Source organism: Anguilla rostrata, chromosome 2, assembly GCF_018555375.3.
Source record: "Anguilla rostrata isolate EN2019 chromosome 2, ASM1855537v3, whole genome shotgun sequence".
Taxonomy (NCBI): Eukaryota; Metazoa; Chordata; class Actinopteri; order Anguilliformes; family Anguillidae; genus Anguilla; species Anguilla rostrata.
Window position 1 is genome coordinate 21,262,236 of NC_057934.1, and position 27,352 is coordinate 21,289,587.

The 27,352-nt window shown below is 42.2% G+C and overlaps 2 protein-coding genes, 1 long non-coding RNA gene and 1 pseudogene across 4 annotated transcripts; all 4 read left to right on the plus strand.

Moving 5' to 3' along the window:
* The first annotated feature begins 8,986 nt into the window (after positions 1 to 8,986).
* LOC135247573 (E3 ubiquitin-protein ligase TRIM35-like) lies at positions 8,987 to 12,638 on the plus strand. Its single transcript, XM_064321157.1, has 5 exons — positions 8,987 to 9,104; positions 9,545 to 10,157; positions 11,100 to 11,195; positions 11,359 to 11,589; positions 12,323 to 12,638. The coding sequence occupies exons 2-5, from the start codon at positions 9,750 to 9,752 to the stop codon at positions 12,326 to 12,328; spliced, it is 741 nt and encodes a 246-aa protein (XP_064177227.1). The 5' UTR covers positions 8,987 to 9,104; positions 9,545 to 9,749; the 3' UTR covers positions 12,329 to 12,638.
* A 61-nt stretch (positions 12,639 to 12,699) lies between these two features.
* On the plus strand, positions 12,700 to 15,429 carry LOC135247576 (zinc-binding protein A33-like; annotated as a pseudogene).
* Positions 15,430 to 17,413: 1,984 nt separating this feature from the next.
* On the plus strand, positions 17,414 to 27,283 carry LOC135249481 (uncharacterized). 2 transcript variants are annotated; one of them, XR_010328698.1, is made up of 3 exons: positions 17,414 to 17,533; positions 26,959 to 27,054; positions 27,220 to 27,283. It is a non-coding gene; the product is annotated as an uncharacterized LOC135249481 (long non-coding RNA). The 2 variants fall into 2 exon arrangements; XR_010328697.1 differs by lacking the exon at positions 17,414 to 17,533 and adding an exon at positions 25,822 to 26,023.
* On the plus strand, positions 17,864 to 20,122 carry LOC135249533 (zinc-binding protein A33-like). The gene is made up of 3 exons (XM_064325147.1): positions 17,864 to 17,877; positions 18,871 to 18,989; positions 19,446 to 20,122. The coding sequence occupies exons 1-3, from the start codon at positions 17,864 to 17,866 to the stop codon at positions 19,823 to 19,825; spliced, it is 513 nt and encodes a 170-aa protein (XP_064181217.1). The 3' UTR covers positions 19,826 to 20,122.
* Positions 27,284 to 27,352: the final 69 nt, after the last annotated feature.

Below are 27,352 nucleotides of genomic sequence, written 5' to 3' on the forward strand. Positions count from 1 at the left end.
ATTTTTCCCATTAAATATTTTTCTGGATTCCACTGGATTTTTTTTTTTTTTTTTTACAAAACACTTTCTGCATTATTGTAGATAATGGCAATAAATAATTACAGGTTTTTAGCAGATGCTTGTTTCCAGAGTGATATACACAACTTCTTACACGGCATTTCCATTGCATCCATATATACAGCTGGATATATACTGAAGCAATGCAGGTTAAGTGCAGGTTAAGTAAAAAAACAGTATTTTACCATAAAATATTTTTCGGATTCCTTGCTCAAGGTTTAAACAGCAGTGCCCCATCTGGGAATCAAACCTGTGACCTTCTGATTACAAGCCCAACGCCTTACCCATTATACTACACTGCCATTTAATCATTATTTAACAGCCATCTAATGAAATATCAGGATTTCATACTGTTTTTCCCCTTTATTGTCATGACTTTTTTTACCAGTGGCAAAATTTCTGCATGTCTTTTCACCGTTTTATTATAGGATATTAAGCATGATCAGATACAGTTCACTAGCAAAGCGAAGTGTCTGCCTAATTTGTTGTACTTGTGTAAACTCTGCAAAGTTTAGTAGGCCACTCTGCAAAATCTAACAACCATGCTGTCCTTATAGTGTGTATAATCCACCAGGACTAAAACAGCTGCATTCCAGTCTCTTCTGAAAGACACTGGACTTTTATCTATTTTGAGTCTGTCTATTAATATGCAGACATTCCTTATTTTAATAAATTGTACATTAAAAAATGTTGCTTGGATGCACATCTACCATGACCCAAACCATAAAAAAACTCAATTGTAGAATGTTGACATGTGTGTCAAGCCATAGAATAACACAAGGCCCTTTGATTTCAGTATCACCTACAACAGGGGGGCGACATAGCTCAGGAGGTAAGACTGATTGTCTGGCAGTCGGAGGGTTGCCGGTTCAAACCCCGCCCTGGGCGTGTTGAAGTGTCCTTGAGCAAGACACCTAACTGCTGTGGCGAATGAGAGGCATCAATTGTAAAGCGCTTTGGATAAAAGCGCTATATAAATGCAGTCCATTTACCATTTACCAACAGATACCCTTGCCAGAAGGAGAGTGAGAAATGACCACTGCACTTTATCCAGCAGGTGGCGCCACCCTACCACTTTTGCACCATGAATTTTGCAGTCCAACCAGTTATTGTTAATTTACTTGCTTAGTGCATCATTTATTCCAGTGACCATTAAAAAATTTGAAAAGCTTTCAACTTTTGATGGCTCTGCTTATTTTTTCCAAACAGTATTATTACAATTATTTCAGCCTGAATTTAAATACATTTTTAAAACATGATTTTCCTATTAAAGATAAGGCTACATGCATAAATAATGTTTCTGTCATTGTATAGCCCATTTTATGAAAGTACTTGATCTTCATTTGGTTTATGACTGCATGAGGAAGTTTTCCTCTCTACAGAAAGTCATAACAGATATGTGGAGCCTGGGGTGTGTCGTCATCGAAATGATGACAAAGAAGGCATGGACAGACACATCCAACACTGATATTTTCCTTCTCAGGTGCATAAACACAAACAAATACATGCACACACACGCACACACACACAAACACGCACACAAGGGCTTGATGTGATGCTTCCTATCATCTGGACTGAACCCCAACCATGCTACTGTCATGCCTTTTGGGGACACATAATTCACCTACATCCTTTTTCCATGCTTTTTACTCACAAAACAATGATAATAAAGCACCGTCATTCAATGAATGTAACTACCAGACGGTTCAACTGTGACGGTCCGGGTAGGGGGGACCCAAATGCAGAGGGAAAAAAAAACACAAACTCAAAAGGGAAAATTAACAAAGACTTTACTAACACAAGGTGAACAAACAAGGAACAGGCAAGGCCACAAAGGGAAAAACACGAACTCAAAAAATCTCTAAATAAAACAGAAAACAAGAGGAACTCAAACACGGGCAGAGCAGAACACAGTCAGGGCAGAACGCAGGCAGGCAGAACACAAGGGCAAATCAACAAGTCAGGAACTAAACAAATCAGGAACTAAACAAGTCAAGAACAAAACAAGTCAAGAACAAAACAAGTCAAGAACAAAACAAGTCAAGAACAAAACAAGTCAAGAACAAAACAAGTCAAGAACAAAACAAGTCAAGAACAAAACAAGTCAGGAACAAAACAAGTCAGGAACAAAACAAGTCAGGAACAAAACTAGTCAGGAACAAAACTAGTCAGGAAACAAACACAAGCAGGCAGGTACATGTAAGTCAGGGAACAAACACAAGCAGGCAGGTACATGTAAGTCAGGGCACAAACACAAACAGGTAAAAGAACGCGGGCAGGTATAAATGGACTGAACATACATCGGTAACAAACACAAGGCAGAACAAACGCAAGGAACCAGCACCCGAGTCAAGGGAACAGAGAACTTAAATAGACAAGGGGTAACAAGACACAGGTGAACTCAAAAAACAATCAAACCAGAAGGAGGGGATAACAAGACACAGGTGGGAACAATGATGGGATAACGAGACAATGAAACAATCATACAATTAACAGGGAGGGAGCAGGTCAAAAAACAGAAGTGCCGCCATCTGGCGGCCCAACAGGGGAAACACAGACAGGAACACCGGAACATGACAGTACCCCCCCCCCAAGGGACGGCTCCTGACGTCCCAGGAGGCCGACCCGGGGAGGGAGTCAACAGAGGGTGAGGGCTGGAGACAGGACAAGACAAGAACAGGGACAGAACACGGGAACAGGACTCTGACAGGAACAGGGACTGGACACAGAGCAGGAACAGGACTGGGGCAGAAACAAGACTGGACAGGACAAGACTCAGGGCTGGGCTGGACAGGACAGGAACAAGACAAGAACAAGACTCGGGGCTGGAGGGGAACTCGGGACTGGACGGGAACTCGGGGCAGAAACAGGACTGGACAGGAACAGGACGGGACTGGAACGGGACGCAGGACTCGGGACTGGACTCGGACGGGGGAACAGGACTCGGGACAGGACTCGGACGGGGGAAACAGGATTCGGGACAGGACTCGGACGGGGGAAACAGGATTCGGGACTGGACTCGGACGGGGGAAACAGGATTCGGGACTGGACTCGGACGGGGAAACAGGACTCGGGACTGGGCAGGACCCGGGCAACACGGGGAGACTCAGGGCTGGGCAGGACCCGGGGGACACGGGGAGACTCAGGGATGGGCAGGACTCGGGCGACACGGGGAGACTCAGGGCTGGGCAGGACTCGGGGAAACTCAGGGCCCGCACATCGGGCGACACGGGGAAATTCAGGGCCCGCACATCGGGCGACACGGGGGAAACTCAGGGCTCGCACATCGGGCGACACGGGGGAAACTCAGGGCCCGCACATCGGGCGACACGGGGGAAACTCAGGGCCCGCACATCGGGCGATACGGGGGAGACTCAGAGCCCGCACATCGGGCGACACGGGGAAATTCAGGGCCCGCACTCCGGGCGACATGGGGAAATTCAGGGCCCGCACTCCGGGCGACACGGGGAAATTCAGGGCCCGCACTCCGGGCGACACGGGGAAATTCAGGGCCCGCACTCCGGGCGACACGGGGAAATTCAGGGCCCGCACTCGGGCGACACGGGGACTCAGGAAACCAGGGGGGACTCAGGAAACCAGGGGGGACTTGGACAGGGGCAAGGCAGACATACAGGACAGGACTGAGACGGGGCACGACAACACTGGACTGGGTGGACAAGACTGACGGGGAAACAGACTGCCAGATACTGGCACAATCGGGAGACCTACAAGGACAGACACAGGGACAAGCAGGCGGGGAGGCACACGGCGACACCGACGGACACACAAAGGGACAGGCAGACAGGGAAGGCGAGGGGGGAGCCCAACAACTGACATAGGGACTGACACACAGGCAAACAAGACAAAACACACGCGGACTGGCACACTGACAGACAGGCAGACAGGCGGGCAAACACGTTGGCCGATGGGCTGACGGCTTGGGGGGCAGACAAACAGGCCAACAAACTGGCTGACACACATACGGGTAGACCAACAGACAAACAGGCGGGCAGACAATTAGACAGGGGGGCCGGGGAACACACGGACACACGGTTGGGAGGACAAACACCAAAGGGAGAATGGACACCAGGGGGAGCGACGAGACCGGGGGAGGGACGACCACCGGGGGGAGGACGGACTCCGGGGAAGAGACGATCACTGGGGGAAGGACCGACACCGGGGGAGAGACGACCACTGGGGGGAGCGACGAGACCGGGGGAGGGACGACCACTGGGGGGAGGACAGACTCCGGGGAAGAGGCGACCACTGGGGGAAGCGACGACACCGGGGGAGGGGCGACCACTGGGGGAAGCGACGACACCGGGGGAGAGACGATCACTGGGGGAAGGGCGAACACTAGGGGGAGCGAGAACACTAGGGGAAGCACGAACGCCAGGGGAAGCACGAACGCCAGGGGGCAAGGTGTGGACACTAGGGGGAGCGAGAACACTAGGAAAAGAACGGACGCTGGGGGGCGTGAGAACACTAGGGGAAGCACGAACGCCAGGGGGAGCACGAACGCCAGGGGGAGCACGAACGCCAGGGGGCAAGGTGTGGACACTAGGGGGAGCGAGAACATTAGGGAAAGAACGGACACTGGGGGGCGCGAGAACACTAGGGGGAGCACGAACGCTAGGGGGAGAACGAACGCCAGGGGGAGCACAAACGCCAGGGGGAGAACGAACGCCAGGGGGAGCACAAACGCCAGGGGGAGCACAAACGCCAGGGGGAGCACGAACGCTAGGGGGCAAGGCAGGTGGCTTAGCCTGCGGGGCGGCCAGAGCAGTCTGCGGCGGCCCCTGCGGGACAACAGAAGGGACCGTTGTCCTCTCCGGGGCTCTGGACGGCTCTGGAGGCCTCTCCGGAGCTCTGGACGGCTCCGGAGGCCCCCCCGGGACTCGAGGCAGCTGCGGAGGCCCCCCTGGGGCTTGAGGTGGCTCCGGAGGCCCCCCCGGGGCTCAAGGCACAAGTAAAGCCCGAAACTTGGGTGTAGCAGGCGGCCTCCGCGGAAGGGTCAGAGCAGGCGGGACCTCCGGGGCTGGAGGCGGCTCTGGGGGCCTCTCCGGGGCTGGAGGCGGCTCTGGGGGCCTCTCCGGGGCTCGAGGCGGCTCTGGGGGCCTCTCCGGGGCTCGAGGCGGCTCTGGGGGCCTCTCCGGGGCTCGAGGCGGCTCTGGGGGCCTCTCCGGGGCTCGAGGCGGCTCTGGGGGCCTCTCCGGGGCTCGAGGCGGATCTGGGGGCCTCTCCGGAGCTCGAGGCGGCTCTGGGGGCCTCTCCGGGGCTCGAGGCGGCTCTGGGAGCCTCTCCGGAGCTCGAGGCGGCTCTGGGAGCCTCTCCGGGGCTCGAGGCGGATCTGGGAGCCTCTCCGGGGCTCGAGGCGGATCTGGGAGCCTCTCCGGGGCTCGAGGCGGATCTGGGAGCCTCTCCGGGGCTCGAGGCAGAGCAGGCCGTGAAGGCCGCTCCGGGACTTGAGGCAGAGCAGGCCGTGAAGGCCGCTCCGGGACTTGAGGCAGAGCAGGCCGTGAAGGCCGCTCCGGGACTTGAGGCAGAGCAGGCCGTGAAGGCCGCTCCGGGACTTGAGGCAGAGCAGGCCGTGAAGGCCGCCCGGGACTTGAGGCAGAGCAGGCCGTGAAGGCCGCTCCGGGACTTGAGGCAGAGCAGGCCGTGAAGGCCGCTCCGGGACTTGAGGCAGAGCAGGCCGTGAAGGCCGCTCCGGGACTTGAGGCAGAGCAGGCCGTGAAGGCCGCTCCGGGACTTGAGGCAGAGCAGGCCGTGAAGGCCGCTCCGGGACTTGAGGCAGAGCAGGCCGTGAAGGCCGCTCCGGGACTTGAGGCAGAGCAGGCCGTGAAGGCCGCTCCGGGACTTGAGGCAGAGCAGGCCGTGAAGGCCGCTCCGGGACTTGAGGCAGAGCAGGCCGTGAAGGCCGCTCCGGGACTTGAGGCAGAGCAGGCCGTGAAGGCCGCTCTGGGACTTCAGGCAGAGCAGGCCGTGAAGGCCCCTCCGGGACTTGAGGCAGAGCAGGACGTGAAGGCCCCTCCGGGACTTGGAGCAGAGCAGGCCGTGAAGGCCCTTCCTGGACTTGGGGTGGAGCAGGCCGAGGGCCCTGCCGACTGGGCTGGGCAGGGGACAGGAACACAGACCACAGCCGTAGGGAACCAGGCTGGGCAGCTGGACGGGACCGGCGGGACCCCCGCGGGCCGGGCCCTGGAAAGATCGCCAGTCGAGTCCCTTCGAATGACGCAGGGCCGGGAACCGCTGGCTGGGCAGCTGGAGGTCTGGCCGACCGGGAGGCAGCCCGACCACGGCGCCTCCGTGACCGCCCACCCCGGGCACTGGGAAGCTCAAGGGCGAGGGACTCCGGGTCACTCCACCACCCCGGTGGCATGATAAACAAACACAAACAACGAACAACCAAAAAAAAAAAAAAAAAAAAAAAAAACACCTCTGCTGGGTCCCACACTGGCTGGTTCCTTCTGTGACGGTCCGGGTAGGGGGGACCCAAATGCAGAGGGAAAAAAAAACACAAACTCAAAAGGGAAAATTAACAAAGACTTTACTAACACAAGGTGAACAAACAAGGAACAGGCAAGGCCACAAAGGGAAAAACACGAACTCAAAAAATCTCTAAATAAAACAGAAAACAAGAGGAACTCAAACACGGGCAGAGCAGAACACAGTCAGGGCAGAACGCAGGCAGGCAGAACACAAGGGCAAATCAACAAGTCAGGAACTAAACAAATCAGGAACTAAACAAGTCAAGAACAAAACAAGTCAAGAACAAAACAAGTCAAGAACAAAACAAGTCAAGAACAAAACAAGTCAGGAACAAAACAAGTCAGGAACAAAACAAGTCAGGAACAAAACTAGTCAGGAACAAAACTAGTCAGGAAACAAACACAAGCAGGCAGGTACATGTAAGTCAGGGAACAAACACAAGCAGGCAGGTACATGTAAGTCAGGGCACAAACACAAACAGGTAAAAGAACGCGGGCAGGTATAAATGGACTGAACATACATCGGTAACAAACACAAGGCAGAACAAACGCAAGGAACCAGCACCCGAGTCAAGGGAACAGAGAACTTAAATAGACAAGGGGTAACAAGACACAGGTGAACTCAAAAAACAATCAAACCAGAAGGAGGGGATAACAAGACACAGGTGGGAACAATGATGGGATAACGAGACAATGAAACAATCATACAATTAACAGGGAGGGAGCAGGTCAAAAAACAGAAGTGCCGCCATCTGGCGGCCCAACAGGGGAAACACAGACAGGAACACCGGAACATGACATCAACAGCATGTTTTTATTTATTTATTTATCTTTTTGACTTCATATAAAATACCCTACCCTCATTTTGTCTTCAGGGTCAAAAATGCTCTATCCACAACTTAACGGCAGTTAAAACCCCAGAAATTGATTTTTTTTTTTTTAGTATGAACTTTGATTACTTTCCCTGGACTAACCCTACCAGAAGAAAGTTAAACATGGCCCTTTTTTTAATATTTTACAACATTTGTATTTTTTAAAATAGAATTTGTACCATCAGGGTACAAAAACTGACAATTGTAATGAATGATTGTTTTAACTATGAAGTTATGAAATTGTGAAAGTTAAATGCCCCACATCTATTATAGCAAAAGAAAACAATTATGTGTGTTATGTAGTAAAAACGAGTGGTGTAAACTGAAGAAATACAGTCTCTCAGGACTGTAAAGATATTCGTTGATTTATTGATGAGCTGCATGTTGCTTCTCTGAAAACTTTTTATTTAGAGTTTAAAATTCAATGAAGAGATTGAGAGTGGGTGATTTCTGACCCTATGAACACAAAGTGCATGCATAATATGAAGACAACACGAGAGTTAAAGAGGGATGTGCATGTCTAATTATGAATTTAAATGACATTACCTTGTCATTATATTGTCATTGCTCAATTGCAGAATTATTTCCAGCAATTACTGATGAGTGAAGTAAATTAAAAAATGTTAATTTGTACAAAAGTTATTTGTCACAGACCATGGACAATGGCCTGCATCATTGCAGTGAGCTATTGTTTCTGGACAGCACTCATATGCACTTTATATTATATTCATTTAGCAGATGCTTATCTACAGTGACTTACAATGAAAGAAACATAAGCACATCCATTAGTTACTTGACCGCTATATCAACCAGCTTGTTGTCATCTTGAGCATCTCTAAATCAGCTTCACTCCAGCTGGACCAGATTCAGACCAGCTGGACCAGCTTAAAACTAGGCTGGAACCAAGGTGAAATTTACACCAGGATGAGCAACAGTGCCAGAATAGCCAAGCTCTAAATGTTAATCTGGAGCCCTGATACAAATCAGATTCACAAACCTAGCATTTTGTAGCCTACTTAAGTCTTGAATTCCTAATCTTACAACATGTACGAAACAGCCAGGAGCTGCAGTGAAACCATTAATCTAAATTCATAAAGACACACCAAAGAATATGGCTGCTGGGTAGTTCCATTTAGGATAATTTTGGGAAAACTCATTTTCTTTGAACATGTTTTGTTGGATTTTTAATGACTGGTGTCGTACATCACCTATAATTGTCATAAAAAATATCCAAAACCTTGCAGCTCTGCTTAAAGCAGGTTCATAAATCTGATTAGAGCCCTAAATTATAACTTAATGATGATCAGCTGGCAGAAAGCAGAATGGAAAAGAAAGATGATTGGTGCACACCTTTTATGTAAGCCTTCACTCCCCCAAATACATGGCCATATAGTCGCAGCTGACCATTGTGAATCACACAAATGAGTGGTCACATTTATAATATCAAATGTGTCTTTTTCTGTTTAAGAACCATTTTTCCCAGCCCATACTGCGTTGAATTAACGCTGTTCAAAAAGAAAGGTTATTCCATATTTCACCACTAGAGGGCGATGAGGCATTTTCTCCTTGTGAGACGGGTAGGCATGCTGGCCAGCTCTCGCCTTTTCAGGCCAGTAGAAGAGAGAGAAAGAAATGGCCTAGCTAGCTTTTGTCCATCTCTTGGATTCCCTGCTCATTCCAGTTAGTGAGTACACGTATATGTGTTCAAGATAATTACAGTGTGATTTAAACGGTGTGATTTTCCAGTATTCTGTTCTTTTTGATTGTTGTAAAAGTAGATAAACTTTCCCCACTCGTGTGAAGGGGGCTATTTTACCTCCGGTCACAAACACATAGGCCTACGGGTTAATGGCAGCTAGCCATTCAGTTTACCAACGTTGTACATTTTGCAATGGTTCCCCTGTGATGTTATTTGCTTTCTAAGGCTTCTGTCATAACTTTAAGATGTTTGTTAAGTGAAGCTGACAATGTATTTTCCCAGTTTTAAGCTCATTAGCTTCATGTTCATAATAATCTAACTAGCCTACTCCCCCCTTTCAAATGTCTTGAAACAAGCAAATTAAATGTTCCCGAGTGAATGTGCTATATAAATATAATTTGACTGGGCATTTTTATTTAATCCAGGGGGACACTACTGTCTGCACCTTGTAAATCCCTCAAGAGCAGTCAGTTCAGGCACATTATCATCTCTGTATTTGGGAAAGAAAACTGACGACAACAAGCCTGATCAGCCAGTTTGTTCCAGTTTTGAACGACATGGGGTGTGTTCTGTTGTAGTTTCAGCAAAAGTGAAATTGAACATATCAGAGTGAGAGACAGAGTCTGTAAAATGGAGGCTAAAGCTTTGATTCCTGAGGACGAGCTCTGTTGCTCTGTATGTTGTGATATTTTTAAAGAGCCTGTTGTCCTGAAATGCAGCCACAGCTTCTGTGGAGTGTGTGTGAAGCAGTACTGGGAAGAGAAGGGCTCTCGAGAGTGTCCCATCTGCAGGAGAAAGGCCTCTATGGATAATCCTCCGGCAAACCTGGCCTTAAGAAGCATTGTGGAGTCCTACTTAAAGCAGAAGACTGAGAGAGAAACTACCGACACAAGTAATGCTCGCTGCAGTCTTCATGGGGAGAAACTTCTATTCTTCTGTGAACATGACAAAGAGCCTCTCTGTGTCGTCTGTCAGACTTCAAAAAAACACAGAAACCACCCGGTCTGTCCAGTGGAAGAGGCCGTACTGGAGCTGAAGGTATTCCATTTTCAATATAATGTGTTTAATTTTTTCAAGACACAAATAAATATGTGTAAAATGTCTCTGTGTAAAACATTCCATTCTGACGGACGGCTGTGGTATGAGGTCTTGTAAATACAGTCAGTCTGGCCTCCACTTCCACTCGCAAAGGCAGCATCAGGAACAAACCTGCTGATCAGACAAAAGCAGGAAGAGGCAGCACTGTATCTGAAAGTGTGTTTACAACCATTAAAACATCATGTATATTAGTCTTTCAGTGTAGGGCTTTATGAATAAAATGCGAGCATGGATAATCTTGATTGACAGTTGTGCTTGGGGGCCTTTTACAGAGAATATGGCTCCAAACATGAACACTGAAATACACAGAGCCATTTTAGAAATATATAGCAATGATAAGTCAAAATAGAAGTACTGACAGGACAAATGGAGATATCACACATGGCCTTTAATATAATAAAGGTCACAACCAAATAAAGCTGCTGTGAAATACTCTGTTATTTGCTTGGGCAGAGAACTGAACAACAAACAGTAAGTACAGAAATCCACAATGACTGGTGGAGACAAGAGCTATACATTTGCGCAAAAAATTATTGTACCAACAAGTCAAATCAATTTTATAAGCACTTTAACATTTCTTACAGTCTACTATAAAATATATGAAATTACAACCCAGCAAAGGTTAGGTTATTTTTAAAATCTTATATGCTGTACAATTTGACTGGATTAATTGTTTTGAAAATGCATCGCATAAAATGTTATGCTGTGTTATAAGTAATGTATGTTTCACTAATCTTTACTTAATTTGTAGCAGGGCTATTTTCCTGACTACTTCTCCCATGTTCTTAATAAGCTGTACTGACTTTCACTTGTATTGCAGCAGGGGTATTACTGTGCCATTTGTGTCTTTCTGTAAGTGATAACTGATTAATTTAACTCCAGGAGGAACTCAACCCTGCACTTAATCTTATAAAAGAAAAACTGAAGAGGTTTACTGAGGTTGAACAAGGATGTAAGGAAACAGCAGAACATATCAGGGTAAGGAAAGCAATACTAAGAATACTTTCTAGGGACAGAAAAATACAAAAGCATTGTTTTTGGTTTATGTTGTATGTGACAGGCATAAACGCACTGGCTGCCACACTTAAATAATGAAACATAGTTACACTATCAGGTCTAACATAGTGTGTTTGAATTACAGAGTCAGGCCCAGCACACAGAGAGGCAGATAAAGGCAGAGTTTGAGAAGCTCCACCAGTTCCTGCGAGAGGAAGAGGAGGCCAGACTAGCTGCTCTGAGGGAGGAAGAGGAGCAGAAGAGTCAGATAATGAAGGAGAAGATAGAAAACATCACAGGGCACATATCCACCCTTACAGACAAAATCACAGCTATAGAGAAGGCCATGGACACTGAAGACACCTCCTTTTTACAGGTAAGAGCTGGATTTCTGTAATTCAGTATGCTGGTTTGTGGTTTTTCACAATATTTGGCTGTGTTCCCTTATTCTGCACCAATGCAGCAGTAGCCTACTGTGACAGTGTCAAACTCAGGGTGCAGGTGTTCTTAGAGATTCATCAGCTCATTTTAAAATGTCATCACATGTTTTGTTTATATATTTTAGAATTTTGTGAAAAACTGATCACTGTCACCAGAAAGTCAATAGAAAACATCACGACTGCAGAGTAGGACATGTCCTGTATAATTTACAGAAGGCCTAATTTTCCTGCATTCCTGCTGCAAGATGGATGAAACTGCTTGTTCACTCTCTAGATTTGCAGTCATTTGATTCAGAGTAGATGAGCAATCTTCCAGCCACATGGTAGCAAAATGAATGGTCAACAAAACCTGCCCAGCATATTTATACACAACCGTGAGAATGCTGGGATGTTTATTGCTTAATTATCTCAGGAGTCACACCTGTGTGGAAGCTCCTGCTTTCAATATTCTTTGCATCCTTCATTTATTCAAGAGTTTCCTTTATTTTGACAGTTACCTGTATGTTACAGTACCTTCATTCATATTTGCTTACTGTTAAAATTACATAACTTTTATTTGAATGGCTCTTGTTTTTCACTTATTATAACATGTCTCTCATGATGTTCTCTACTGAGTATGTCTATACATGTATACATCTTATCACAATTGTGCTGTTACGTGTTTTACAGAGCTAGAAGAACATCAAGGAAAGGTATGTAGACTCTGACCTATTTTCTAGTGTCTGTTTATGTATCTTCAAACCCTAAATCTGGGGCGACATAGCTCAGGAGGTAAGAGCGGTTGTCTGGCAGTCGGAGGGTTGACAGTTTGATCCCCGCCCTGGGTGTGCCGACGTGTCCTTGAGCAAGACACTTAACCCCCAATTGCTCCCAACGAGCTGATTGGTACCTTTCATGGCAGCCTTTCACCGTTGATGTGTGAGTGTGTGTGTGAATGGGTGAATGAGAGGCATCAATTGTAAAGCGCTTTGGATAAAAGGATAAAAGCTATATATAAATGCAGTCCATTTACCATTTAAATCTTGAGTGACTCCTGCTGTCATTACAGAGCCCAGTGCACACTGCAGGACCCAGAGCTGCTCTCAGGGGCTCTGGTAGATGTGGCCAAACACCTGGGCAACCTGAAGTTCAGAGTCTGGGAGAAGATGCTGGAGATGGTGCAGTACAGTGAGTATCTGGGGCAGATGGTGAAATCATGTGTTTTTTGCAAGTATTTAATGAACACAGGAATTGAAGAAACAAGCTGTATTTTGAAATGATGCTAAAGATATGAATTACAGAGTCACCCAGTCTCAGTTCCCTCCAAGTTTAGCAAGATCCAGTGGGCCACACTGCACTGCTCACAATTTGAAATCAGAACCCAGGCAAACACAGAATCAACATTATATATAAAACTTTATTAATTCTATGTTTTTTTAGCCATGTGAATTGTGTGCATTGAATTTTAAAATGTGTTCATTCATTTATTCATTTTTATAATGCAAAAATAGGTTTCATATTTAAAGTATGGATCATAATAACTGCTGTATATATGAATCCATAATTATTATATAGGCCTACAATTCCCTGTGTATGTGAGATAATCTGAATAAAGTGTTTGAATTGTTTCTTTTTTCTCAGCCTTTTAAATATGTTTTTTCTTGATATTTCAGCTCCTGTGATGCTGGACCCCAATACTGTACATACCTGTGTCTCTCTCTCTGATGATCTGACTACTGTGAGAGACACAGGTACAGACCAGAAATATCCTGACAATCCAGAGAGGTTTAACACCTGTGTGAATGTGCTGGGATCTGAGGGGTTTACCTCAGGGACACACAGCTGGGAGGTGAAGGTGGGGAATAAATCTGAGTGGGATATAGGAGTGGTGAAAGAGTCCATCACTAGGAAGGGTGATATAACAGCCAGCCCAGAGAGTGGATTCTGGGTCTTACAGCTGAGGAATGGTGATGAGTACAGTGGAGCTGACAGTACTGAGCTCACACTGAAGAGGAAGCCCCAGAGCATCAGAGTGCAGCTGGACTATGACAGGGGGAGGTGTCCTTCTTCGACTCCAGTGACATGTCACTCATTCACACTTTTAATGGCACATTTACTGAGAAAGTGTTCCCATTCTTCTCTCCCTGTTTGAAAGAAGATAAGAATGAAGGACCCCTGCAAATATGCCCACTGACAGTTTCTCTAAAAGTGACGTCAAACCAGTGACAGTATTTGTTTAAAAAAAAAATAGATGGTGTACTTTTAAGGAATGTTTGTTGTTTCTAATCTGCTTCAGCATACCTTACCTGGTTACTGACTTGGGTACTCTGGAGTTGACTTGCTGGAGATGTGAATTGACCAAAGGGAGGTGTTTTTTGGCCTACCAAAACCAAATGGAAGGCAGGCACACAGTGACAGTAACAGTAACAGTAACAGTGGCCATTTGGTTAATGTAATCAGCCTCAGTATGCATGAATAATGATTTGGGACAGACTAGAGGAATTGCAAAGGGGGATGTTTTAATAGTCAATCAGAAGAGAGCAGACATGCATGCAGAGGTAACAGTTACCATTTGATTTCCTGCAACCTCATTTCTAGATTTTGTTCTGGAAAAGGGGTACAAAGCTGGTGCTTGAACAACACTGTATTGTAACTTACCTGCATTGCTTTTACCTTGTTCTTTCATGCTGTAGAGGATACTCTTTTTGCTTGTTAATATAAATTGGTATTGATCTAAACTTTTGAACTGCAAATATTACTTCATACATAAAGAGTACTGTAGAGGAAATTCATTTAATAATTATGATGAATTAATTTAGTATGTTTTGGGTTTTGCTTTGATCTGAATCACAAGACAAAACATTTCATGTAATGTTTATACATAAATCAAATGTGCTTTTTATCAGTTTTTATTCGTTTTCCATTGTAATTGAAAAAAACAAATTGGTGTACAATCAGTCTTGGTAACATAAAAACAGATAAATAAAAAACATTAAAATAAACTTTAAAAAAAAAATACAGATGCACTCTTCTGGTTAAATCAAATTATTTTATGTATGATCGATTTCATTCTTGGCTATATGGGTTTATATGATTGTACAAGCTTGAAATGCATCATGAGCTCTTGTTAGTTTTATACTATCAGTCTCCTGTGCTCTTTCCTGGTTTTAGTTTGCAGATGTAGTGAATAATCAGTTCAGCTGTTCATGTTTTGGGTTTTGTTTTTATCTAGATCGTAGGACTAAACATTTCATATAATGTATATACATAAAGCAGATGTGCTGTTTTTATCAGATTTTATTCATTTTTCCATTGCATTTGAAAAACAAGTTGGTGTACAATCAGTCCTGGTATCATAAAAACATATGTAAAATAAAATTTAAAACAATTTAACAAAAAAATGCAGATGCACTCTTCTGGCTAAATCAAATATCGGATTGATTTCATTCCTGGGTGGATAAGGCAGTGTACAAGCTTGAAATGTTTGCGTATCATGAGCTCTAGTCAGATTGATTGCATCAGTCTCCTGAGCTCTTTCCTGGTTTTAGTTTGCAGATGTAGTGAATAATCAGTTCAGCCTGTCAGCTCCACGCTGTAGGATTTACATCTGAGCCTTCAGTAGAGCACATCTGCCTTTGGTCTCTCATTCCCTTTCATTGACTGACAATTATTACATGACAGATACTGTTTTAGAATAGCCAACCATACTTACATAAATGATTTACACAGTTTAACTGATTTTACACAATGATTTTTTGTACAAGGCAATACCAATAAAAATATGTATTCAAACACAACCCCATATTTCTCCCAATTATTTCAGAATTGTCCATTATTCTACTGCTGTGGTTCACTGAAACATGAATAAAATGAATGTAGTTTTACAAATCAATATTAGTAAAAATACAACACAACCTAGTTAATTAACCCTCTAAAACCTCATATCTCCAACGTCCCTCATGATGGTCATAACCCCACTCCAGAATATTTGATAATAATATTAATCAATGCTCAATTATGATTAATTGACATATTCATCAACAGGGCAAGCCACACTGTTTTTTTTAAATTATTTTTTTAAAGTTTTGAGCATAATTTAGATTTTTAAATTTTGTTGTGAAGTTATGCCAGTGAACATTTATTTGTTCAGAAAAACTACATTTTATTATAAAAGCTTAATTCATTTCTTTACGGTTTTCTAATAATCAAATTAAAGTTTTGTTAATAAAACAACTCATATTGTTTTCATGTTAGTTTGCATAACAATCAAAAAATGTAAAATAGTTAAGCTTGAGTGCCTTGAAATGTTGAGTGTTTTAAATTTTTGGATACTGGATTTGTTGCTCACTGTAATCGCAAATGTAGGATTTTTTTTCGAACTGTTAAATGATAAATGATAGATTGTCTTGATAAACGGCAGCATTTATGAAAATAGGCGATTCGTCTGAATGAGCTAATATATTTAATCATGGTTTAATCGTTTCAAAATGTAAAGCCTGGCACCTGATTCCGATATACACTGCGTTTTCCAAGAAAGTGCCACACTGTAAAAGAGTAAAAAGAAAAAATGGTATTTGGTAAATGGTATATTAAATGGTATTTAACAGCTTATTAGGAATAACCCCTTGAGATGTACCATCTCGTTTTCAAGGGGGTCCTAATATTAAATATTAAAGATAATATTACAAGCTTAAATAAGGTTTCAGTCATTGTATAGCTCATTTTATGAATGTACTTTTTCCAGTGACCATAAAAAAGACTTTCAAAAATAACACCTTTTGATATCTGTGGTAATTTTTGTTTTAGATTGAATAAGTGCAATTATTTCAGCCTGCCTTTGTCTGCATTTTTAAAACATCCACACTCATGAATTTCCTCTTAAAGATAATATTACATGCATAAATAAGGTTTCAGTCATTGTATAGACCGTTTTATGAATGTACTTGATGATATAACTTCATTTGGCTTATGACTGCATGGGGTTTTCCTCCCTACAGACAAAGGTCATGGGCGGGTAGCAGATATTTCTTGCCGTGTTTCTTGATTCAAATGGTGACAGAGAAGATGGGGAGAGACACATGCTGCTCCAACACTGATCGTTTTCCCTCTTTCTTTCTTTGCTCTTCCTTCACGAGTGCACACACACACACACACACACACACACACAAATATATGTAGAAACGTAACGCATAAGCACGGACATGTACACTCAGATACACATGTAAACTCACATGGGTACACATACAGACACATACACACATGTAAGTATGCACAAGCATGTGACCAAGTACAAATGCATGCATGAAAACTATGCCATACATGCACACATACACAAGCATGCTCATGAACATGCATATTTGCATGCGCAGTAAATACACACACACACACACACACACACACACGCACAGGAGGTGCTGGAGCCTATCACAATGTGCATTTGGCGAGAGGCAGGAATACACCCTGAACAGGCCACCAATCTATCACAGGGCACACACACCATTCACTCCTACGGGCAATTTAAAAGCTCCAATTAGCCTACCTGCATGTCTTTGACTGTGGGAGGAAACCAGAGTACCTGGAGGAACATGCAAACTCCACGCGGAAAGACCCCAGGCCGATATTTGAACCCATAACCTTCTTGCGACAGTACTACCCGCTGCACCACCGTGCCACCCTCCTGCATGAAATGTACTTTATAAATAAAATGTGCTTTGCATTTTGAAGCAGAATAGTGAGAATGAAATTGCACACAAGAGTGATGCTCACTGTCCTATTCATGGGGAGAAACTTCTATTCTTCTGCAAACATGACAAGGAGCCTCTCTGTGTGGTCTGTCAGACTTCAAAAAAACACAGAAACCACCCGGTCTGTCCAGTGGAAGAGGCTGCACTGGAGCTGAAGGTATTCCATTTTATGTCAACTTTTTCATATTCTCAAGGCAAAATAAAATATGAGCAAAATCTTTGTGTGTAAAACATTCAGTTCTGACAGGTAACTGTGATATGAGGGCTTGTAAATACATTCAGGGGAAGAGGCAGCACTGAATCAGAATTGAATTCAACAAACAAAACATTATGCCTTTTACATTTTCTGTACAATGCACTATAAATAAAATGTAAGCATGGTTAACTCGTCATTTACAGTTCTGCTTGGGGAGACTTTTATAGGGAATATGGTTACAAAAATAAAACACTGGAGTACACAGTGCAATTTTATAAATATGTAGCAATAATGTGTCAAATGAGGTATATTGACATCACAAATAGAGGCATCACATACAGTAAGAGCTTTATTCTAACATAATAAAGGTCAATACCTAAAAAAACTGCTGTTGAATATACTGCTACATATTTGGGGAGATAACTGAGCAACAACCAGAGAGTACATAAATCCCCAAGGAGTTTACTGCTGGTGGAGACAAGAGCTACATATACCTACAAGAAAATCTTGTTCCAATAAGTCAAATCTATTTTTTCAATGCTTTAACATTTCTTAAAGTCTGATATAAAGTATACATATAATAACATAATCATTATAAAAATGTGTGTGGCGCGGTGGTGCAGTGGGTAGCACTGTCACCTCACAGCAAAAAGGTTGTGGGTTTGAATCTTGGCTTGGGGCCTTTCTGTGGGGTGTTTGCATGTTCTCCCCGAGTCCACGTGGGTTTCATCCACAGAACCATGACAAACTGCCACAAGTCCAAAACAAACTGATGAAGTTGCATGTTCACACTCTAGATTAATCTGTTTTGCCTTGCATCTGAAAGCATGGCACGGACATCACATTCAAGAAGTATGTGCTCCACAGACCTGTCATTGATCATTCTTACCAATGACGCTGAACCCTAACTACAGCTGACCCTATTTTTGAAGTCACTGAGATCTCTTCTAGCCATAGTAGCCAAAATAATGGCCAGCTGGGTTTGCCCTGGATTTTTATAGACAACCGAGAGCATGCTGGGATGTAAGTCAGGAACCACACCTGTGTGGAAACAACTGCATTCAATATCCTTTGTATGCTTTTTTTTTGCAGTTACCTGTACATTACAGTGTTTCTCACTTATTGTCACAGGTCTCTCTTAATGGTCTGTACTGAATACATTTATTCATGCATACATCTTACTATGTGTTTTTCAGAGCTACAAGAACATCAATGCAAGGTATGCAAACTCATTTCATTTTGTCTTGTCTGTTCACCTGAAACCTCAAAGTCTGAGTGACTCCTTCTTGTCATTACAGAGCCCAGTGCACACTGCAGGATCCAGAGCTGCTCTCAGGGGCTCTGATAGATGTGGCCAAACACCTGGGCAACCTGAAGTTCAGAGTCTGGGAGAAGATGCTGGAGATGGTGCAGTACAGTGAGTATCTGGGTCAGGTGGTGAAATCATGTTTTTTTGGAAAAAGTTATTGAACACCTGAATCTGAAGAAACAAGCTGTATATTGAAATGGTGCTAAAGATTAACAGTAAAGAGTCACCCAGTCTCAGTTCCCTCCATGTTTAGGAAGATGCTATGGGCTGCACTACACGGCTCTAAATTTAATATCAGAACACAAGTAAACAGAATTGATATGACATATGCAACCTCATTCATAATATGGTTTATTAGCTGTGTGAATTGTACACATTTAATTTTGCTGATATGTGTTCATTTATTAAATTTCATAATGTAAATAGGTTTTTTTTTTATTTGAAGAATAAATCAGTATATACAGTATATTAGAATCCATATCTATTATATTCAATTTCCTGTGTATGTGACCTGATCTGAATAGAGCATTTTAATTTTAAGTATTGTTCTTATTGATATTTCAGCTCCTGTGGTGCTGGACCCCAATACTGTACATACCCAAGTCTCTCTCTCTGATGATCTGACCATTGTGAGAGACACAGGTACAGACCAGAAATATCCTGCCAACACAGAGAGGTTTAGCTGCTGTACGAATGTGATGGGATCTGAAGGGTTTACCTCAGGGAAACACAGCTGGGAGGTGGAGGTTGGGAACAAGCGGGATATAGGAGTGGTGAAAGAGTCCATCAGTAGGAAGGGGGGTCTAACATACAGTCCAGAAAGTGGATTCTGGGCCACAATGCTGAGGAATGGTGATGATCACGAAGCAGCTGGAGTTACTGACCTCACACTGAAGAGGAAGCCCCAGAGCATCAGAGTGCAGCTGGACTATGACAGGGGTTAGGTGTCCTTCTTCAATTCTAGTGACACGTCACTCATTTACACTATTAAAGACACATTTACTGAGAGAGTGTTCCCATACTTCTCTCCCTGTTTGAAAAAAGATAAGAATGTTGGACCCCTGCAGATATGCCCAGTGAAAGTAGTTGTAACAATGACATCATCCCAGTGAAAATGAACAAATTATAGATGCTGCACTTGTAAGGAAATGTGGCTGGTTCTAATCTGCCTCAGCATGCCTGGTTGTTGACTTGAACTCGGGCAGACCTACTGGACTGATCAAAGGAGGGTGGTTGATGGCTTTCAGGGCACAAGATCCAATATTTATCTAAGGTAAATAATGTTATTTTCGCAATGATGTTATTCATCCCCTATTGCGGAACTAGCGATATAAATTTTAAACGGGGGGCGACACAGCTCAGGAGGTAAGAGCGGTTGTCTGGCAGTCGGAGGGTTGCTGGTTCGAGCCCCACTCTGGGCGTGTCGAAGTGTCCCTGAGCAAGACACCTATCCCTAACTGCTCTGGTGAATGAGAGGCATCAACTGTAAAGCACTTTGGATAAAAGCGCTATATAAATGCAGTCCATTTGACCATTTTTAAATGGAATGGCAACCGAACATTTCATAATAATGTAAGAAGGATTTTACAAAGCAAACACCAACCCCCCCCACCCCTCCCCCCCACCCCCAGTTCGACAGAATCCAACAGCACCCCCTCCCCACCCCCCGGCTCGACAGAATCCAACAGCACCCCCTCCCCACCCCCCCGGCTCGGACAGATTTGCTTAGGGCCACCGAAATCCTAGGGCCGGCCCTGTTCAGTAGCTTGACCTGCTACCCAGCCATTGGTCTCAAACTCTTTTCTTTCCTTTTACTTGACAATTATTAGGATAATCAACAATAATTGGCATTGACAAGTAATCACAAAGCTGTCTCTGATAATAATAAAATAATAATTACCGTAAAACTTTCCATTTGTGCATGGTGGGGAATCAGTTGGTCAGAACTTTTGAGACATATTCAGAAAGAAATGTGAACAACTTATCCATTTTTAGGGTGCAACATACACTGTAAAAATATGTATAATTACAAGCAATATACCATTAAATTTCACATTACTTCACATGTAATTCACCTTTTTTTAAATGTCATTACAGTTATTGGCAGTAATTTAATTTTTTTCCAGTTATTTTATGGTTAACATAATAATGAATCCAAAACACTTAATTTGCTTTTTTTTAAGTCAGTGTGATTTTGCACAATGGTTGTTCTTCTAAAGGAAATACATATGAAGGAAAATATATTAAAAAATGGCATGATATTTCTTTCAGTTTTCAGATTTTGTCCATTATTCTTCTGTTGTGGTTCACTAAAACATTAATCAAATTAATGTATTTTTACACATCAGCATTAAAAATAAAAAGCAACCAAACATCATACTGAGTTTTTAGTTTTTCCAACAATGAAATGCAAGTTTTCTGAACTAATGATTGCACAGTTGCACAGCTTCATTTTGAAATTTAAAAATGTTAAACGTAAAACTAAAAAATATTACTGAAGCAAGTTTCCTTGAAATTGTGAGTTTTCTGAACCTTTTTATAATGTGTTGACCATTAATCATATGAGGCCCTTCATCAAATATAGTGAAGTGCAAAACCATGATGAGCGACGTTGGAAATATGAGGCTTTAGAAGGTTGTTGATAAATAATCGATTGTCTTGAAACTAGTGTTCAATAGCGTTCATGGAGATGGGCTAATCTTCTGAATGAGCCAGAATATCTAATCGCAATGTGACTATTCTTTTGCAGTGTAAAGCTTGGTAAATGATTCCAATATCAACTTTGTTTTCCACACCACACTGTGAATAAGGAAAAAAAAAAAAAAAAAAAACATTTTTCCCATTAAATATTTTTCTGGATTCCACTTTTTTTTTTTTTTTTTACAAAACACTTTCTGAGTTATTGTAGATAATGGCAACAAATAATTACAGGTTTTTAGCAGATGCTTGTTTCCAGAGTGATTTACACAACTTCTTACACAGCATTTTCATTGCATCCATATATACAGCTGGATATATACTGAAGCAATGCAGGTTGAGTATCTTGCTCAAGGTTAGAACAGAAGTGCCCCATCTAGGAATCAAACCTGTGGCCTTTCGATTACAAGCCCAACACCTTACCCATTATACTACACTGCCATTTAATCATTATTTAACAGCCATCTAATGAAATATCAGCATTTCATACTGTTTTTCCCCTTTATTGTTATTACTTTTTTTCCAGTGGCAAAATTTCTGCATTTCTTTTCACCGTTTTATTATGGGATATTAAGCATGATCAGATACAGTTCACTAGCAAAGCGAAGTGTCTGCCTAATTAGTTGTACTTGTGTGGACTCTGCAAAGTTTAGTAGGCCACTCTGCAAAATCTAACAACCATGCTGTCCTTATAGTGTGTACAATCCACCAGGATTAAAGTAGCTGCATTCCAGTCTCTTCTGAAAGACACTGGACTTTTATCTATTTTAAGTCTGTCTATTAATATGTAGACGTTCCTTATTTTAATAAATTGTACATTAAAAAATGTTGCTTGGATGCACATCTACCATGACCCAAACCACAAAAAAACTCAATTGTAGAATGTTGACATGTGTGTCAAGCCATAGAATAACACAAGGCCCTTTGATTTCAGTATCACCTACAACAGATACCCTTGCCAGGAGGAGAGTGAGAAATGACCACTGCACTTTATCCAGCAGGTGGCGCCACTCTACCACTTTTTCACAATGAATTGTGCAGTCCAACCAGTTGTTGTTAATTTACTTGCTTAGTGCATCATTTATTCCAGTGACCATTAAAAAATTTGAAAAGCTTTCAACTTTTGATGGCTCTGCTTATTTTTTCCAAACAGTATTATTACAATTATTTCAGCCTGAATTTAAATACATTTTTAAAACATGATTTTCCTATTAAAGATAAGGCTACATGCATGAATAATGTTTCTGTCATTGTATAGCCCATTTTATGAAAGTACTTGATCTTCATTTGGTTTATGACTGCATGAGGAAGTCATCGAAATGATGACAAAGAAGGCATGGACAGACACATCCAACACTGATATTTTCCTTCTCAGGTGCATAAACATGAACAAATACATGCAAACACGCGCACACACACAAACACGCACACAAGAGCTTGATGTGATGCTTCCTACCATCCGGACTGAACCCCAACCATGCTACTGTCATGCCCTTTGGGGACACATAATTCACCTACATCCTTTTTCCATGCTTTTTACTCACAAAACAATGATAATAAAGCACTGTCATTCAAGGAATGTTGTGTAACTACCAGCCGGGTCAACAACACGTTTTTATTTATTTATTTATTTATTTATCTATTTATCTTTTTGACTTCATGAAAAATACTTAACCCTCATTTTGTCTTCAGGGTCAAAAATGCTCTATCCTCAACTTAATGGCAGTTAAAACCCCAGAAATTGATTTTTTTTTTTTTTTTTAGTATGAGCTTTGATTACTTTCCCTGGACTAACCCTACCAGAAGAAAAAGTTAAACATGGCCCTATTTTTATATTTTACAAAATTTGTATTTTTTTAAATAGTATTTGTACCATCAGGTACAAAAATTGACGATTGTGATGAATGATTGTTTTAACTATGAAGTTATGAAATCATGATAGTTAAATGCCCCACATCTATTATAGCAAAAGAAAACAATTATGTGTGTTATGTAGTAAAAACGAGTGGTGTAAACTGAATAAATATAGTCTCTCAGGACTGTAAAGATATTCATTGATTTATTGATGAGCTGCATGTTGCTTCTCTGAAAACTTTTTATTTAGAGTTTAAAATTCAATGAAGAGACTTTATTACAGAGGATCCAATGAGAGTGGGTAATTTCTGACCCTATGAACACAAAGTGCATGCATAATATGAAGACAACACGAGAGTTAAAGAGGGATGTGCATGTCTAATTATGAATTTAAATGACATTACCTTGTTATTATATTGTCATTGTTCAATTGCAGAATTATTTCCATCAATTACTGATGAGTGAAGTAAATTAAAAAATGTTAATTTGCACAATAAGTTATTTGTCACAGACCATGGACAATGGCCTGCATCATTGCAGTGAGCTATTGTTTCTGGACAGCACTCATATGCACTTTACATTATATTCATTCAGCAGATGCTTATCTACAGTGACTCACAATGAAAGAGACATAAGCACATCCATTAGTTACGTGACCGCTATCTCAACCAGCTTGTTGTCATCTTGAGCATCTCTAAATCAGCTTCACTCCAGCTGGACCAGATTCAGACCAGCTGGACCAGCTTAAAATTAGGCTGGAACCAAGCTGGAATTTACACCAGGATGAGCAACAGTGCCAGAATAGCCAAGCTCTAAATGTTAATCTGGAGCCATGATACAAATCAGATTCACAAACCTAGCATTTTGTAGCCTACTTAAGGCTTGAATCCCGAATCTTACAACATGTAAGAAACGGCCAGGAGCTGCAGTGAAACCATGAATCTAAATTCATAAAGACACACCAAAGAATATGGCTGCTGGATAGTTCCATTTAGGATAATTTTGGGAAAACTCATTTTCTTTGAACATGTTTTGTTGGATTTTTAATGACTGGTGTCATTCATCACCTATAATTGTCATAAAAAAATATCCAAACCCTTGCAGCTCTGCTTAAAGCAGGTTCATAAATCTGATTAGAGTCCTAAATTATAACTTAATGATGATCAGCTGGCAGAAAGTAGAATGGAAAAGAAAGATGATTGGTGCACACATTTTATGTAAGCCTTCACTCCCCCAAATACATGGCCATATAGTCGCAGCTGACCATTGTGAATCACACAAATGAGTGGTCACATTTATAATATCAAATGTGTCTTTTTCTGTTTAAGAACCATTTTTCCCAGCCCATACTGCGTTGAATTAACGCTGTTAAAAAAGAAAGGTTATTCCATATTTCACCACTAGAGGGCAAGAAGGCATTTTCTCCTTGTGAGATGGGTAGACATGCTGGCCAGCTCTTGCCTTTTCAGGCCAGTAGAAGTGAGAGAAAAAATGGCCTAGCTAGCTTTTGTCCATCTCTTTGATTCCCTGCTCATTCCAGTTAGTAAGTACACATATATGTGTTCAAGATAATTACAGTGTGATTTAAACGGTGTGATTTTCCAGTATTCTGTTCTTTTTGATTGTTGTAAAAGTAGATAAACTTTCCCCACTCGTGTGAAGGGGGCTATTTTACCTCCGGTCACAAACACATAGGCCTACGGGTTAATGGCAGCTAGCCATTCAGTTTACCAATGTTGTACATTTTTCAGTGGTTCCCCTGTGATGTTATTTGCTTTCTAAGGCTTCTGTCATAACTTTAAGATGTTTGTTAAGTGAAGCTGACAATGTATTTTCCCAGTTTTAAGCTCATTAGCTTCATGTTCATAAGAATCTAACTAGCCTACTCCCCCCTTTCAAATGTCTTGAAACAAGCAAATTAAATGTTCCCGAGTGAATGTGCTATATAAATATAATTTGACTGGGCATTTTTATTTAATCCAGGGGGACACTACTGTCTGCACCTTGTAAATCCCTCAAGAGCAGTCAGTTCAGGCACATTATCATCTCTGTACTTGGGCAAGAAGACTGAAGACAACAAGCCTGTTCAGCCAGTTTGTTCCAGTTTTGAACAACACGGGGTGTGTTCTGTTGTAGTTTCAGCAAAAGTGAAATTGAACATATCAGAGTGAGAGACAGAGTCTGTAAAATGGAGGCTAAAGCTTTGATTCCTGAGGACGAGCTCTGTTGCTCTGTATGTTGTGATATTTTTAAAGAGCCTGTTGTCCTGAAATGCAGCCACAGCTTCTGTGGAGGTGTGTGAAGCAGTACTGGGAAGAGAAGGGCTCTCGGAGTGTCCCATCTGCAGAAGAAAGGCCTTATGGATAATCCTCGCCAAACCTGGCTTAAGAAGCATTGTGGAGTCTTACTTAAAGCAGAAGACTGAGAGAGAAACTACAGACAAGAGTGACGCTCGCTGCAGTCTTCATGGGGAGAAACTTCTATTCTTCTGTGAACATGACAAAGAGCCTCTCTGTGTCGTCTGTCAGACTTCAAAAAAACACAGAAACCACCCAGTCTGTCCAGTGGAAGAGGCCGTACTGGAGCTGAAGGTATTCCATTTTCAATATAATGTGTTTAATATTTTCAAGACTCAAATAAATATGTGTAAAATGTCTCTGTGTAAAACATTCCATTTTGACGGACGGCTGTGGTATGAGGTCTTGTAAATACAGTCAGTCTGGCCTCCACTTCCACTCGCAAAGGCAGCAACAGGAACAAACCTCCTGATCAGGCAAAAGCAGGAAAAGGCAGCACTGTATCTGAAAGTGTGTTTACAACCATTAAAACATCATGTATATTAGACTTTCAGCGTAAGGCTTTATGAATAAAATGCAAGCATGGTTAATCTTGACTGACAGTTGTGCTTGGGGGCCTTTTACAGAGAATATGGCTCCAAACATGAACACTGAAATACACAGAGCCATTTTAGAAATATGTAGGAATGACGTGTCAAATTAGAAGTACTGACAGGACAAATGGAGATATCACACATGACCTTTAATATAATAAAGGTCACAACCTAATAAAACTACTGTGAAATACTCCATTATTTGCTTGGGGAGAGAACTGAGCAACAACCAGGAAGTAAAATCCACAATGACTGGTGGAGACAAGAGCTATACATATGGGCAAAAAATAATTGTACCAGTAAGTCAAATCAGTTTTATAAGTACTTTAACTTTTCTCACAGTCTACTATAAAATATATGAAATTTCAACCCAGCAAAAGTTAGGCTATTTTTTAAATCTTATATGCTGTACAATTTGACTGGTTTAATTGTTTTGAAAATGCATCACATAACATTTTATGCTGTGTTATAAGTATGTTTCACTAATCTTTACTATAATTTGTAGCAGGGCTATTTTCCTGACTACTTTTCCAGTGTTCTTAATAAGCTGTACTGACTTTCACTTGAATTGCAGCAGGGGTATTACTGTGCCATTTGTGTCTTTCTGTAAGTGATAACTGATTCATTTAACTCCAGGAGGAACTCAACCCTGGTCTTAATCTTATTAAAGAAAAACTGAAGAGGTTTACTGACGTGAAACAAGACTGTAAGAAAACAGCTGAACACATCAAGGTAAGGAAAGAAATTACGAATACTGTTTAGGTACACAAAAATATGAAATAATTGTTTTTGGTTTATGTTCTTTTTGACAGGCATAACAAACACACTGGCTGCCACACTTAAATAATGAAAAATAGTTACACTATTCAGGTCTAAAATAGTGTGTTTGAATTGCAGAGTCAGGCCCAGCACACAGAGAGGCAGATAAAGGCAGAGTTTGAGAAGCTCCACCAGTTCCTGCGAGAGGAAGAGGAGGCCAGACTAGCTGCTCTGAGGGAGGAAGAGGAGCAGAAGAGTCAGATAATGAAGG

Coding starts and splice junctions, on each gene's coding strand:
- LOC135247573 (XM_064321157.1), top strand. CDS start 9,750: ATGGAGGCTAAAGCTTTGATTCCTGAGGACGAGCTCTGTTGCTCTGTA. Junction 10,158..11,099: donor AGGCCGTACTGGAGCTGAAG/GTATTCCATTTT, acceptor ATTTAACTCCAG/GAGGAACTCAACCCTGCACT. Junction 11,196..11,358: donor AAACAGCAGAACATATCAGG/GTAAGGAAAGCA, acceptor TTTGAATTACAG/AGTCAGGCCCAGCACACAGA.
- LOC135249533 (XM_064325147.1), top strand. Junction 18,990..19,445: donor GCTGGAGATGGTGCAGTACA/GTGAGTATCTGG, acceptor TTGATATTTCAG/CTCCTGTGGTGCTGGACCCC.